This window comes from Euphorbia lathyris, chromosome 5, assembly GCF_963576675.1.
Source record: "Euphorbia lathyris chromosome 5, ddEupLath1.1, whole genome shotgun sequence".
NCBI lineage: Eukaryota > Viridiplantae > Streptophyta > Magnoliopsida > Malpighiales > Euphorbiaceae > Euphorbia > Euphorbia lathyris.
Genome location: NC_088914.1, coordinates 41728746 through 41741289, shown reverse-complemented (window position 1 = coordinate 41741289; position 12544 = coordinate 41728746). Strand labels below are relative to the sequence as shown.

General features: G+C 34.7%; 1 protein-coding gene across 2 annotated transcripts; it reads right to left on the bottom strand.

Annotated features, from left to right (window-relative positions):
• Positions 1-2122: 2122 nt before the first annotated feature.
• Positions 2123-4735, bottom strand: LOC136230759 (L-ascorbate oxidase homolog). Of its 2 annotated transcripts, XM_066019927.1 has the most exons (7): positions 4282-4735; positions 4091-4200; positions 3741-4011; positions 3560-3662; positions 2770-3481; positions 2607-2685; positions 2123-2508 (listed from the first exon to the last, which is right to left on the bottom strand). In XM_066019927.1, the coding sequence occupies exons 1-7, from the start codon at positions 4417-4419 to the stop codon at positions 2305-2307; spliced, it is 1617 nt and encodes a 538-aa protein (XP_065875999.1). In that variant the 5' UTR covers positions 4420-4735; the 3' UTR covers positions 2123-2304. The 2 variants fall into 2 exon arrangements, with proteins under 2 accessions (XP_065875999.1, XP_065876000.1); XM_066019928.1 differs by lacking the exon at positions 4091-4200 and having other exon boundaries at positions 3741-4041.
• Between the last annotated feature and the right edge of the window lie 7809 nt (positions 4736-12544).

Here is a 12544-nt window from a genome sequence, read left to right as displayed (position 1 = left end):
TGTTCTATTCGTGGGAACGAATATAACTAAAGGTCTATGCATCCAGTATCTGTGTAGTTGTGTAGGAAGAACCATTTACAACACTTATATAGTCAGATATGGATACATGTATGCATTGATGTAGCTCAATGTAACACCGGACTGATCCGCTCTAGAAACATTCATGGTGGACATGTCATTAATCTTTCTAAGTGTAGAACTCTATTATCTCCAGACCTAATTTCATTATAGTAAATGACGTGAGATTCCATTCACTTTGATATACGCCTAACAGACCGTAACAGGATGCCAAATATAGGTATGTTGGGTGAATCGTTGAACACGTTGTTGCAGATAGATGAAGTGAAGGAATTGCCACTCACCTGACAGTGAGCAGATATCACCGGCCACTTTATAAGTGGAACTGAAGAAGTGTATGCCCATACCCTGATAAGTAGTTTACTTATCTAATTCATCAGTTCACTTTCGATCAAGAAATATAATAAAACGTACGGAGAATGACAGCCACCATGTCTCTGGTTTATAATATAGATATTCAATTGCTAAGAGATACTGAGAGATCATCTACTGGGTTTTATGTGTCTTCTATAGACGACTAAAATAATTCGTATCTATCGAGGGCCGTAATGGTTTACTAGAACCCACTTACGGTCATTGGTTTCGGTCCATGTCTAGCTAGGATCGTGCACACACAACTCGTGGAACTGAATATAATCATAAATAAATGTACTGTATTTAATTGGAATGGAACATGTTAATTAATTATCAATTAATTAATTAAAGGGATTAATTGTCAATTTAGCATTTAACCAGAGCTCAAACATAGGAAAATGATACGCTTTATTGGTAAACAACAATCAGAAATAGTATTGGAGATTACAGAGATGTTGATGGAATCTTAATTGCTCATCAAAGAAGATCGATTGCGACGGTTTTCGATTTGAAGAACTAGTTCAACGTAGGAGAACTAGAATGGAAGAGATTTGGAGGATTGATGATGTTGTGTTTAATGTTCCTCTTTCTTTGGATTCTTGTATCCGGGTGATATTTTTTATGGTTGTCCTTAATTAATAGGAAATAATGATGATGTGTAAATTAGAGATTGGATAATGGTTGAGAAATAAAAATTAAAATGACAAATACACCATTATTTGACCAAAAATTACCACCGTAGCATTTGTCAACGATATTAATAGTTTGGACTGTTTTTGCTAACAAAATAAACCACATTATATTTGTTTATCAATTTTTAAACTGTAAGGATTATATTTGCAAATCGGCTAAAGTAAACCTTATTTTTATACTTTTCCTTTAAAAAATATAATAAAATGGGAAATTGGAATCACCATGGGGATAAGGACAAAAATCTCTGAATTTAAATTTCGGAAACAAGGACGGGAAATTCTCAATAGGTGGGAAACAGAGATAAGGAATACAATCCCCGTCTCGCCCACCCTACTCTGTTTACATCCCTAAACATAAGTGTTGAAGAGCTTCAAAATGCATGACCTACATCGAAATGTAGATTGATAGAATTAAACCTTGTACGACTACATGAAGTAAACCCTATTATTATTGGGTCAAATATATGAATATTATAATTAAGTACAAAATTACAACTAAGTTATATCATCAAATTTAATTCTTAATATGTCATTATTTTCTATATATTATGATTTTGCACCATAATTTAAAAATTTGAAACCTCAATTCATAAATCATAAACCCTAAAAAATATATTATGGACTTCTAATTTATAATTCTAATTTTTAAAATATATTAAAAGTACTAATTTTACTAGTTTGACATAGTTCAAAATCATTACTTGACATTTTTTTTTTATATAATTTTGCGCAATGCGCTTACATTAAAGAAAAAGAAAAATCCCCACCAGACCCGGATGTGATTCGAACCCATGACCTCCCTAGTCATAGGTAAACTCTCAACCACTTGACATAATTATACATAGTTTCTTAAAATGAATTTATATGAAAATTTCTCATTATTACTTCCATCTAAGGGGCAATTTGCTGAGCAATACATGAGTGCAAGAACGTGGTTAAGAGCAAGAAATAAAGAAACAAATTGTGCAAGCATATGGTAACATTCTAGAATACTGAGGTCCTACTGAAAAATGTTATAATGCTAATACCATACATGTCAACCTTTCCTGACATATTCTACCAAATTTAATTTAATGTAATCTTAGACAGGAGGGCCGAATCTAGAGGGTGAAGAGGGAAGTTAAGCACCCTTTGGTCATGAAGCTTTAAATTTTTAGAACAAAAACACTCCGGTTAGATTTCAAATCCGAGGAGCAGCTGCCCGACCACAAAGAATAGCATTAGATGGAATTGGATACTCGTCTCTCCATGAATTTGCTGGCGAATATACACGAAGATAAAATTGTTGGCCCAAATATTGATGAGCCCAATTCTCTGACCTTACATTCCACATTCCCACATTATCTAATGGCATGTACACTGCACTCCATGACTTGGGATACACCTGTTTATACAACAAAAACCAATAAGACAACCAGCCCTACCCTATTTATAAAGCATAACTAATGCAGTTTTCAGCTTCTTAAAAAATGGATATCTTACCTGAACAGTGCAACGAGAAATTGTATCTCTCAAATTATAACTTGATCTGCTCGCTGGTGACCATAGCCCACCATCCATCCTGCCGGGCCATTACACAAACTCATATGATACAACAGGCAAAAGCATCATAATATAAATATACATTTCCAATTAAAATACATACCCTACAACAAACAAGTTATGGCCATCAATGTGCCATGACTGCAAGCTATCTTCCGGATTCTCAAAAACAATCTCAGCAAAACCTCTGAAATCAGCAGCCATCACTGATGTTTGGAGGGAAGCATCCCCACCCGTTGGTGTGTCAGGGATGCTTCCCAGGGAGAAAACTCCAGGGATGTTGAAGTGATCAGCAAGTTTAAGGGGAGTATCAGGTTGGATGAAGGACACACTATTTACACCATACCTCTGCTTCCCATTTATCACCGGACTGGAGTTTTGCAATCTTATTGTCTTGGTTGTGTTGATCATTCCATAATGGTATGACCCTTGAGGGTTTGGTCTTGGTCCACTTGCTGACAGATTTCGCCTCAGAGATCGTGCTTGCTCCAGAGACCAGTCAATCTGAATAGTAGGGCCAGAAGGAGGAGGACCTGAAACACTTGCAGCTGAATTACTGTAACGAAGAGTGGAAGTTGTTGTGAGAAGTTGGGATGTAAATCTTGTTGAAACCACGATGTAGTAATCTTGTGGTGGTTGATCAGCTGTAACCAAAACAGAATAAGATTGCCCCAAATGGACGTCAAGGGAATCATAACTGTTTTGTAGTGTGTGAGTTCCTTCAATCTCTACCAGCAACAGTTTATGCCCTTGAATTCTAAAATTCAAGGATGTAGTAATCCCGACATTAGATATTCTAAACCTGTAAGTCTTGCCTGTCAAACATTCAACAAGTTACGTATCATATCGCAGCATCAGAACAGAACAGAACAGAATTGAGCAGAAATGATCACCTTGATCCACCGTAAATGTGTAGCCATTTGAACCACGACCGTTGATAAGCAGCCCATCAGGGAAGGGAAGATCACTTCCACCATCTAAAATTGCTCTCAAATCCTGTGAAAACCAATGCAAAGTCAGCAGAGGAAGCAGCAGCAGCAGCAATTTGTTGGATAAACAAACATACATACATACAGTGTGATTCTTGTTGAACCAATCACCGGCTAGGATAGTGTAGTCATCAGCTGGAGGAGGGAATGGTAGAGGAATAACAGAACGGCTAGAGATTTTGATGCCACCATAGCCTCCGGCAGCTTTGTGCATGGCAAGGGAAGGGAAATAGAAGTAGCTACCTATCTGGTCTTTGACTTGAAGCACATAAGTGAAGTTGTGTCCAGGTGGAATGGGACAGTTTGTGCCATAGACTCCATCTTGCCATGAGTTTCTTCTCTGCTGCACACCATTCCTGAAGTGTTTGGAGAAGATGAAAACAGATCTGTTGATGAATTAGGGCAAACAATGTAATTGAATAAAAGAAAACAGACCAAGAAATGAGGAAAGGTTGATCCAAGGTATTGAAAACATTGATAATCAAGTTATCGTTGGTGACTGCTTGAAGCTGTGGCCCTGGAAATTGGCCGTTAATTAAAATAACCTGTGATGCGATGTGAGAGAAAATGAGATGAAAGTAATAGGTGTTGAAAGAGAAGAGAGAAGAGAAGAGATGTAATAATACCTGTTGGTTAACCCCAAGCGGGTAAAGATGAGCGTAAGAGACGTTCCATGAATAAAATCTATAAGGGTCTTCTCCATTAACCCAACCCCAACCCAGTGAGAGTAATAATAAGATGATGAGAGACCATATATTACCCATTTCTCTGTCAAACTTGCAGATTGGGGGAAGTAGCAAGTGTAGTGGCTTTGTAGCTCTCACTTCTCTTTTTCTTTTTCTTTTTCTTTTCGGGAGATTCTGTTATTGATGATAGAAAGATAGCATAGGGACAATGTTGATGAGATTTGGTTGCTTTTTTATTTTAAAATTAAAAAGAGGAAGAAGAAGATTAAGAAAGGTAGCAAATCAAAGCAGTGTCATGTGAAATGAGCTGTACTCATTCATGCCATATGAACTACCTAATCTAATTCACTCCACCCGAGGGAACCATCTTCATTTCATTAAATCCTAGTAGTATATTTTTATCAGCTTATACTACTTTATATTAAAGACATTTTGCCCCTTCAACTATACTAGTCAAAGCAAATCTTGATTTGCCTTCTCCATTCACACTTGTGCGGTAGTGATGAAGCTCAATAACTCCTCCGTCCTCCATTTCAGTTACCTCATTCATTATTCCTTTAAACTCCCTCGTCCATTTCAGCTATACCTCATTCATTATTCCTTTAAACCATTCAAATGATGTCACCCAATAAAAATATGCTTTTATTGTCTTGAACCCTTTCCTTTGATTTTGATTACTATCTCTTCCTCAATTCTAATAATCGACAACATTAGTAAATAAACTAACGCTTTGATTGGCAACTTTTTATTCCTTACATTTACTTTTTTCAATATAAAAATATGAAACTGCCTTTAATTATATATCTAATCAACATATTTATAATAAATTTTATAAAATCTATAAATTACATCCATATTTTATTAATTACTTTTTTTATTTAATTAAATAATTGAATTAAACTAATTAACTTTTTATTTTGAATTTTGGGTTAATTATAATAATTAACCATTCATCAGTTGATTAATTATTCAATCAAATTAGGAGAGCACATGTTGAAATTGGAGAGCACCAAAATTAACGGAACAAGTTGATGGAATATGAAAAGTATTTAAGTGAGTTGAAGAAAGTGGCTTAAGGTGAGAATCCTCTTCATTTCATTTACGTCACATTTTTTAAACTAATAAATTTCATATTTATAAATGATGTCATCAACTATTATTCCTTCTAGAATGAGGGATAATGACGATTAATATGAATAATGACAACCCATTATTCTTTCTAGAAGAATGATTAATGACAATTAATACATGATTCATGCATATTAATGGAGAATTAATAATAATTAAAGCTCAATTAAGACTCCTATCATATTTCTGATTCTATCATTGGATTGCCCATGGCTGAAGCCAACGGCGTCTCAGTGATAGAATCTCTAGTAGATTCGTTCCTAGAAGAAGTGTGGTTGTCAAAGAAGAAGTGTAGTTATCAAAATGGTGCGGTGAGCGTGGACTCTAATAATAAGAGATTTCAAATCTTGATTGTATAGAGTTTCACAATGAACAATACAAAAGAGTCAACAGAGGTATCACCTCCCATTAGGGATTTTGCGGCGCATACAACTACAACTCTAGTTTCTTATAGCGGCAGTGCAAGTAGTTGATATATATAATATGTATCCATCCACCTTCCTGGAAGAGGCATGATCTATTTTGGCAAACCATATGAGTCAGAGCTTAGGAAATCGTTTGGTTGAGTTACCAAATTGATTATGACAAACAAGATAAGTTTTTTCCCCTTTCTTGTTCCATTTTAATCAAAGAAATTTGAAGTTTACTACCCTTGTGACGTGTTATGAATATCATGTATATTATTATGCTAGAAAATATGATATATCTAACAAATGATGAAAGTTGAATCAACCATGTTATATTTGAGTAGATTTTTTCTCTACTAGGATGGATCTTCGTTAAATTTTCATGCACAGTATGCACAACAAGTATAATATGCTTGTGATGATATAAATCATGTATTAGGCATGTATGCTGGGAACTTTATAAAAACTTATCCATTTAAGGTTATCCTATCATTTGATATCAATGTGACACATGAAGCTCGGGCAATTGAAAATGATTTGGGTGTGATCATCCAAAAAGGATGTTATTAAGTTTACTATGAGTTTTTTAATATGTTATTAATTAAAAAAAAAATTCAAATTGCATGTTAGCTATAAAAAAAATAAGGAATGCTTCATTATGAATATACAATAGTTTTCAGATCAAGAAATTATACAATAGTTTTTATTTCGATAAATCACCTTAAATGCACTTTTATAGATGATCAATTCTCTAATCTTATTTTTGGGTCTTTAATAGACTATTATGAGTAAATGTATTACCGGATAGGATAAACAAACGTTCAAGTCCTGAGCTAACTACAAGGAGAGTGCAAGTATTGATTTTGAATGAGAACATGAATTTATACAAATCTACATATCATACTAGGTTGTTGATTGAGGTTTGCAATTTGTTTTCGGCTTCATTTTAACTAACATTCAAGATAAAAAAAATTATGTTATTGAACATGCTTTTAGGATGTTCATAGAGCTTTTAATGATCTTTGAATGATATTTTGGTTAGTACAAGGATGTACAATAATGACTACAAATAAACAGTAATTATGTAAGATATCTTACCCAATATTAAAGGCCATGATTTTTATGATGTTTAAAATGTGTCAAAGGTTGGGTAGGAACTCAATAACATGAATAATGTGACGTTTAGGATGCAAGCAAGACACATGTGGTGACATATAGGTTATGTGCCCAAGGGTTTGTCTTGAATTCGATGATAGTACGCCCAACTCGATATTTGAGATGCTAGCGAGACGCTGGCGGTAACCTGTGGGGTATGTGTCAAAGGTTTGACTCAAACTCGACAACATAACGATGTTCTTAAAAAATACTGACATTATACATGATGGGGTGTTATATGTGGCATGCCTTGACGAGACTCGACGTATAACTAGAACACCAGTGGCGACACGCGGGGTATACATCGAAAGTCAACCCATACTCGAAACGTGGGCTATCGCAACAACGCATTTTTTGAAACACCGACGTGTTATGAAATATGGCGACATACACGGTATGTCTTACATTGGTTCAGTCGTTCCTAAGATGCGACGAGGGTGTCTCAAGAAGGTTAAGGACATGCGGGTTACCTTGGTACAATGTCCTATTTTCGATATGTGGGTGCATGATGTGACGATATACAAGGTACGGTCGAGGGTACCAATGGGATGTGATAATGACCCACTAGCTAAAAGGTGAGTACAACGACATGTTTTGACATATGGATTTATTAGGTGTGACGCGGCGACATTTAGGGTGCTTATTAAGGTGCGGATAGGACACGATGACTACGTACGAAACATGCGTTGGATTGGTCAATCTGAACTTGAGGTACTAACAGTGTAACCATATATTTTTGGAATATGAGTGGGCACCGTGGTGACCTATGTGGTATGCCTCGACATACGAAGGGGGGTGATGACAATAACATACAAGTTAAGATTCGGTTCGAAGCTCAGGGTATTGACCACAACTTCGAAGTACATGGTTTGTCTCTAGGTTTGAATGATGACAATGTGCGGGCTTTATGTTGAACAATTGACTTGGATCTAAGGTACCAAATTATGTAGCGACGTAATTTTAGAACACAGGTGCCCGACGCGGTGACATATGTGGTACGTCTTGAAGTACGAAGGTCGTGATGACAACTTACAGGGTGAAAGGTTAATTTGGACTCGGGGCATGGATAGTATAACGATGTAATTTAGAAACACAAGGGCCTTGCGTATGACGCGACAACATACATTGGTATGTCTTGAGACACGAACGGGAGGTGATGATGACCCACGAGATTAGGGTTCTATTTGAATTCACGGTGTAGGCCACAAATCCAAGATGTGGATGTATCGGGCATGGTGCGCCTTTAGGTGTGAACAAGACATGGTGACTGCATATGCGATATGTGACGAATGATTAATTCAAATCTCGGGGTACTGATTGTTGGGCGAATTCCGCAAGTGCACGGTTTCGCTTGTAGTAATAAAAAGATATTGATCCCACAGAGAACGTATGATAATTTGATTAGAAATTATTGTCTTGACTACATTCGTTTTCTCGAGGTTTATAGGAAATCGTTAATGGTTTAAAATGGTTTAAATTGGTTTCTAATCCTAATTTTTGGTTTAAATTGGTTTCTAATCCTAATTTTGGTTATAGTTAAGATTGCAATTTATAGCAATTATGTTTAGGTTAAAATAGAATTCAAGACTTGTTTACACAGAGCAAGAAAGCAACTTATAACTTTGATCAGATTATTAAGATGTAACAATTTATCGATTAATTCAATTATGGGCTTTGAACTGCAGACAATCTTTCTACGATCGGAATAGATTGCTACCTTAATCCAATTAGTGTTCAATGTTTGATAAGCCGACCTATCGATCAAACCAAACATAAATCCTAATTCTTTTAAGTGTTCAACAAAGTTTCCATTGAAATGTAATTTGTGTAAAAAGGTTTTTATTGAAAACACTGGTTTATTACTTTTAAGAATATCACTAGATCAGACTCGAAAATAACAATAGTAGAAATAAATTGTATTGAAAAGGTAATTTATTAATGAATTGTGAATCGTCACAAGTTAACAGAGAAGAAGAAGCTTGGATATCATTTTAACTAATTTGAGTTCCGGGTTGTCAATCATTTCCTCAAACTTCGTAGGATTGTCAGACCCTAGGGCGCTTCACCCACTAGTTCTTCTCGCTGAATCCTCGAAATAGAGACTATGATCGATCTTCTACAGAGTGTAAACTCGTCTTCAAACAATACTCGAACTCTAAACGACAACTATAATAACTACATATTGTATCTCAAACTATTTACACAACTTGTGATTTTATAACAAGTTTGTGTAACTACAACTAACATAAATTAGAACAACTGAACAACATGAATTCTGAATTTCTTCATCTATTTATAATGTTCCAAAAGGTGTGTTTGAAGGGTCGTATCCGTTGGTGAAGAGTCTGATGGAAAATAGGCTAACGTTTGGCAGCGGAAATATAAAAATTTTAACCTTTTTCCATTAACCAAGATCCGTTAATCGTTATTTCATATAAAGATGGATAGAAGGAAATACCTTTTGAAGATCTATCTACCGTTGCAATCGTAGTGCCCACAACTCTTACTCCGAGTTCCCGAGCACAAGACAAAACATAATTCAAAATATGATTAGAACTCAACCGTATAAAAGCAACCAAAGTAGATTGCCTCTAATAAATCAACACAAGATCAAGGATAAGAGAAAGAGATTAATAATCAATTGAAACGGGAGGAAGCGGTGGATTATTTCGTCCTCAACTGGGGGTTGTCGAAATTCTCTCTCTTCGGTTAGCTAGGGTTGGCCGAAATTCTCATGTAAGGGGGGTATATATACTCTCTTGTATCTAAACCCTAGTTAGATAGAATTAGGTTACTGAATAAGAATTCAATTCGGAATAAAATTCTTATTAGTTATTATCTATAATTATATCTAAATATAAAGATAATAATAATAACTTGACAGGATAATAATAGAAGCAATTTAATCGCATTAAACCTCCTAACTTATTTATCCTTTAATTAATTTAATTCACAATCATAATCTAATTAGAATTGTTAAAAATCAAATTAATTATTTATGTATTTTATATACATAACATCGCTCCCTTTATGTACTGGGCCTTAGTGGACTCAGTTGGGCTTCCATCAATTAATTAACATCTGTTTCTCTTTTGGGCTCCAAGTCTTATGTGTGACCCATTAAGGGAATCTCGGTCGCGACAGAAACTCTGTGTCGCTTCTTTATTTTAATTTCAAAATCTTTGGCGCGGCTTCTGAATCTCGTACGTGTCTTTTACTAGAAACATGATTTCTTACTTGTTTTTGCTCCGTTTTAGCTCCTATTTGGATTTTTCCAAATAATTAACACATTGCACATAAGTAACAAATACCAACGTAAAAACTTAACAAAATAATATAATTAATATATATTTTGCATAAAATTGAATACATTTATGCATGCTAATTTAGGTGTATTGTAGGCTTATCACACTCATACACTTAAGCTTTTGCTAGTCCCGAGCAAAAATTATCTTTAAATTTATCCTTCAAACGATCTTTGAAAATAGAATACATTTCCACATAACCTTTTTAAATTAGTTAAACCAAAAGATAAATCTCTTTAAGGCAAATTTATACGCAAAACATCAAGCTAGCTAGGATTAAAGTGATTATCATCCGACTTGTATTGCAATTTTTATAATGAAGCATTTGGGACGGTTGCAAGCACGCATGTTTTTTATCTTCGGTCTCAATGCATTTCTAAGCACAAAATTCCCTTTCCCAAACCTATACTAAAATATATAAATATGAATTTAGGTTTTTTGTTAACTTATTTGCTAGTCACGCCCGTGATAAGGGTGGTCTCGATCGTGACTTTTATAAATATTTTATTTTGTGTCCGTTTAAGAGGTCTCGATCATGCCATGGGTGGATGCAATCAACCTTAACTTATATAAGATTTCATGTTCCCTTGCCTTTTTCACCTTTTCACTCACTTTCGCCTAGTTTCACTAAGTTCCACATGGGTTCAACTTATTTCGCTCACTTTTCACTTTATTTCACTAAGTTTCACTTAGGTTCAATCACTTTTTCATTAGTTTCGCTAAGTTTTGATTAGTGTCACTAAGCTTCACTAAGTTTTACTCAATTTCGCTTAGGCTCACTCACATTCTAAAGGGTTTCGACTTAGCGTTTCGAGACAAATTCTCACCTCATTGGACCTGCACGCAAGGTTAATATGTGCACATCATACAGATAAAAAAAATTTGATTCACAAACACTTATAATATTCAACACTTAAAATTCAATATTTAATTTTCAGTTTTATCAAACAACACCTAAATTTGGATAATTTAGGGACTAAAATATGGTTTAGCGTTCATTAAGATTTTATATAACATATAAACTCAAACTCCACATGTAAATTACATTTATGGTCCTGAATTATTCTTTTAATTTCATCTAGGCTCTTAAATTTCAAAATCAAAGATTATAACTTTCAAACATTGCATTTTACTAACATAATAACATTTTTTGAACGTTGCTCAAAATGACCACTCTAATGACAAATAATCATTCATTGTAGAGCTAATGGAAATGATATTCTACGAAAATTTAATTCTTGAACTTTTTATTTTGGGAAAAGTATAAAAATAAATCATGTGGTTACACTCGTTTTCAAATCATAAACTATATGGTTCAAAAATTTGCAAACATGTACCATGTGTTACCTTCTGTGAGCAAACAAAGTCCAAACTGACTAACGGTGTTAAAAAAATCAAAAGTAAAAGGGCAAATAGTTATTTTTGTCTTTATATTTATTTATTTTATAATTTAACCCATTTATTATCTAATTATCAGAAACAAATCTCAAAACAAAAATAAAAAATCAAACTCACCATCTCTTTTCTCTCTTCCTCTTTAATCCCTCACTCTTTTGAGTCTCTCTCTTTAAATGGTGAGGGAATTGAAATTCTGGGTTTTTCTTCCCTTGCAATTTTATTGGGGGAAACCGTGTTCATTATTGGGGCGACTAATAGGCCTGATATTATTGATCCTGCACTTCTATATCCTGGCCGTCTTGATCAGTTGATCTATATTCCTCTTCCGGACAGACTTTGCTTCCCCTGCAATTCCAAAGTTGAAGGTTGCTTAAAACAAAAGCAACAACTATGAATAGGTTTCTTACTAGAAAGTCCATCATTATCATCAAAAGTAGAGGAGAAGTGTTTTTTATTCTTAATATATGAGATTAGAAGCTTCTTTGCTTCTCTGAAATACACACGACCACACCCACATCTTCCTCTGCTTCTTCTCTTCTGCTTCTGATTTTCAGACTTGGACATCAACAACAATACATATAAAAAATCAAATCTTTGTACCCAAATCCAAAAGGGGGAGATAAGAACGCAATTTGGATTTTGTAAGAATAGGAGAGAGAAACCCCAATTAGAAATCGATGTTGAAAGCAATAATTAATGGGGGGGTTTAGATAATTTTGGAGATAATTGAAGGGGGATTCAGAAGTTTGAGTTGTAAATGTTAATGTCAGAGAGAAGATGTGAATGAGAGAGGGATTGGAGAGGAAGAGA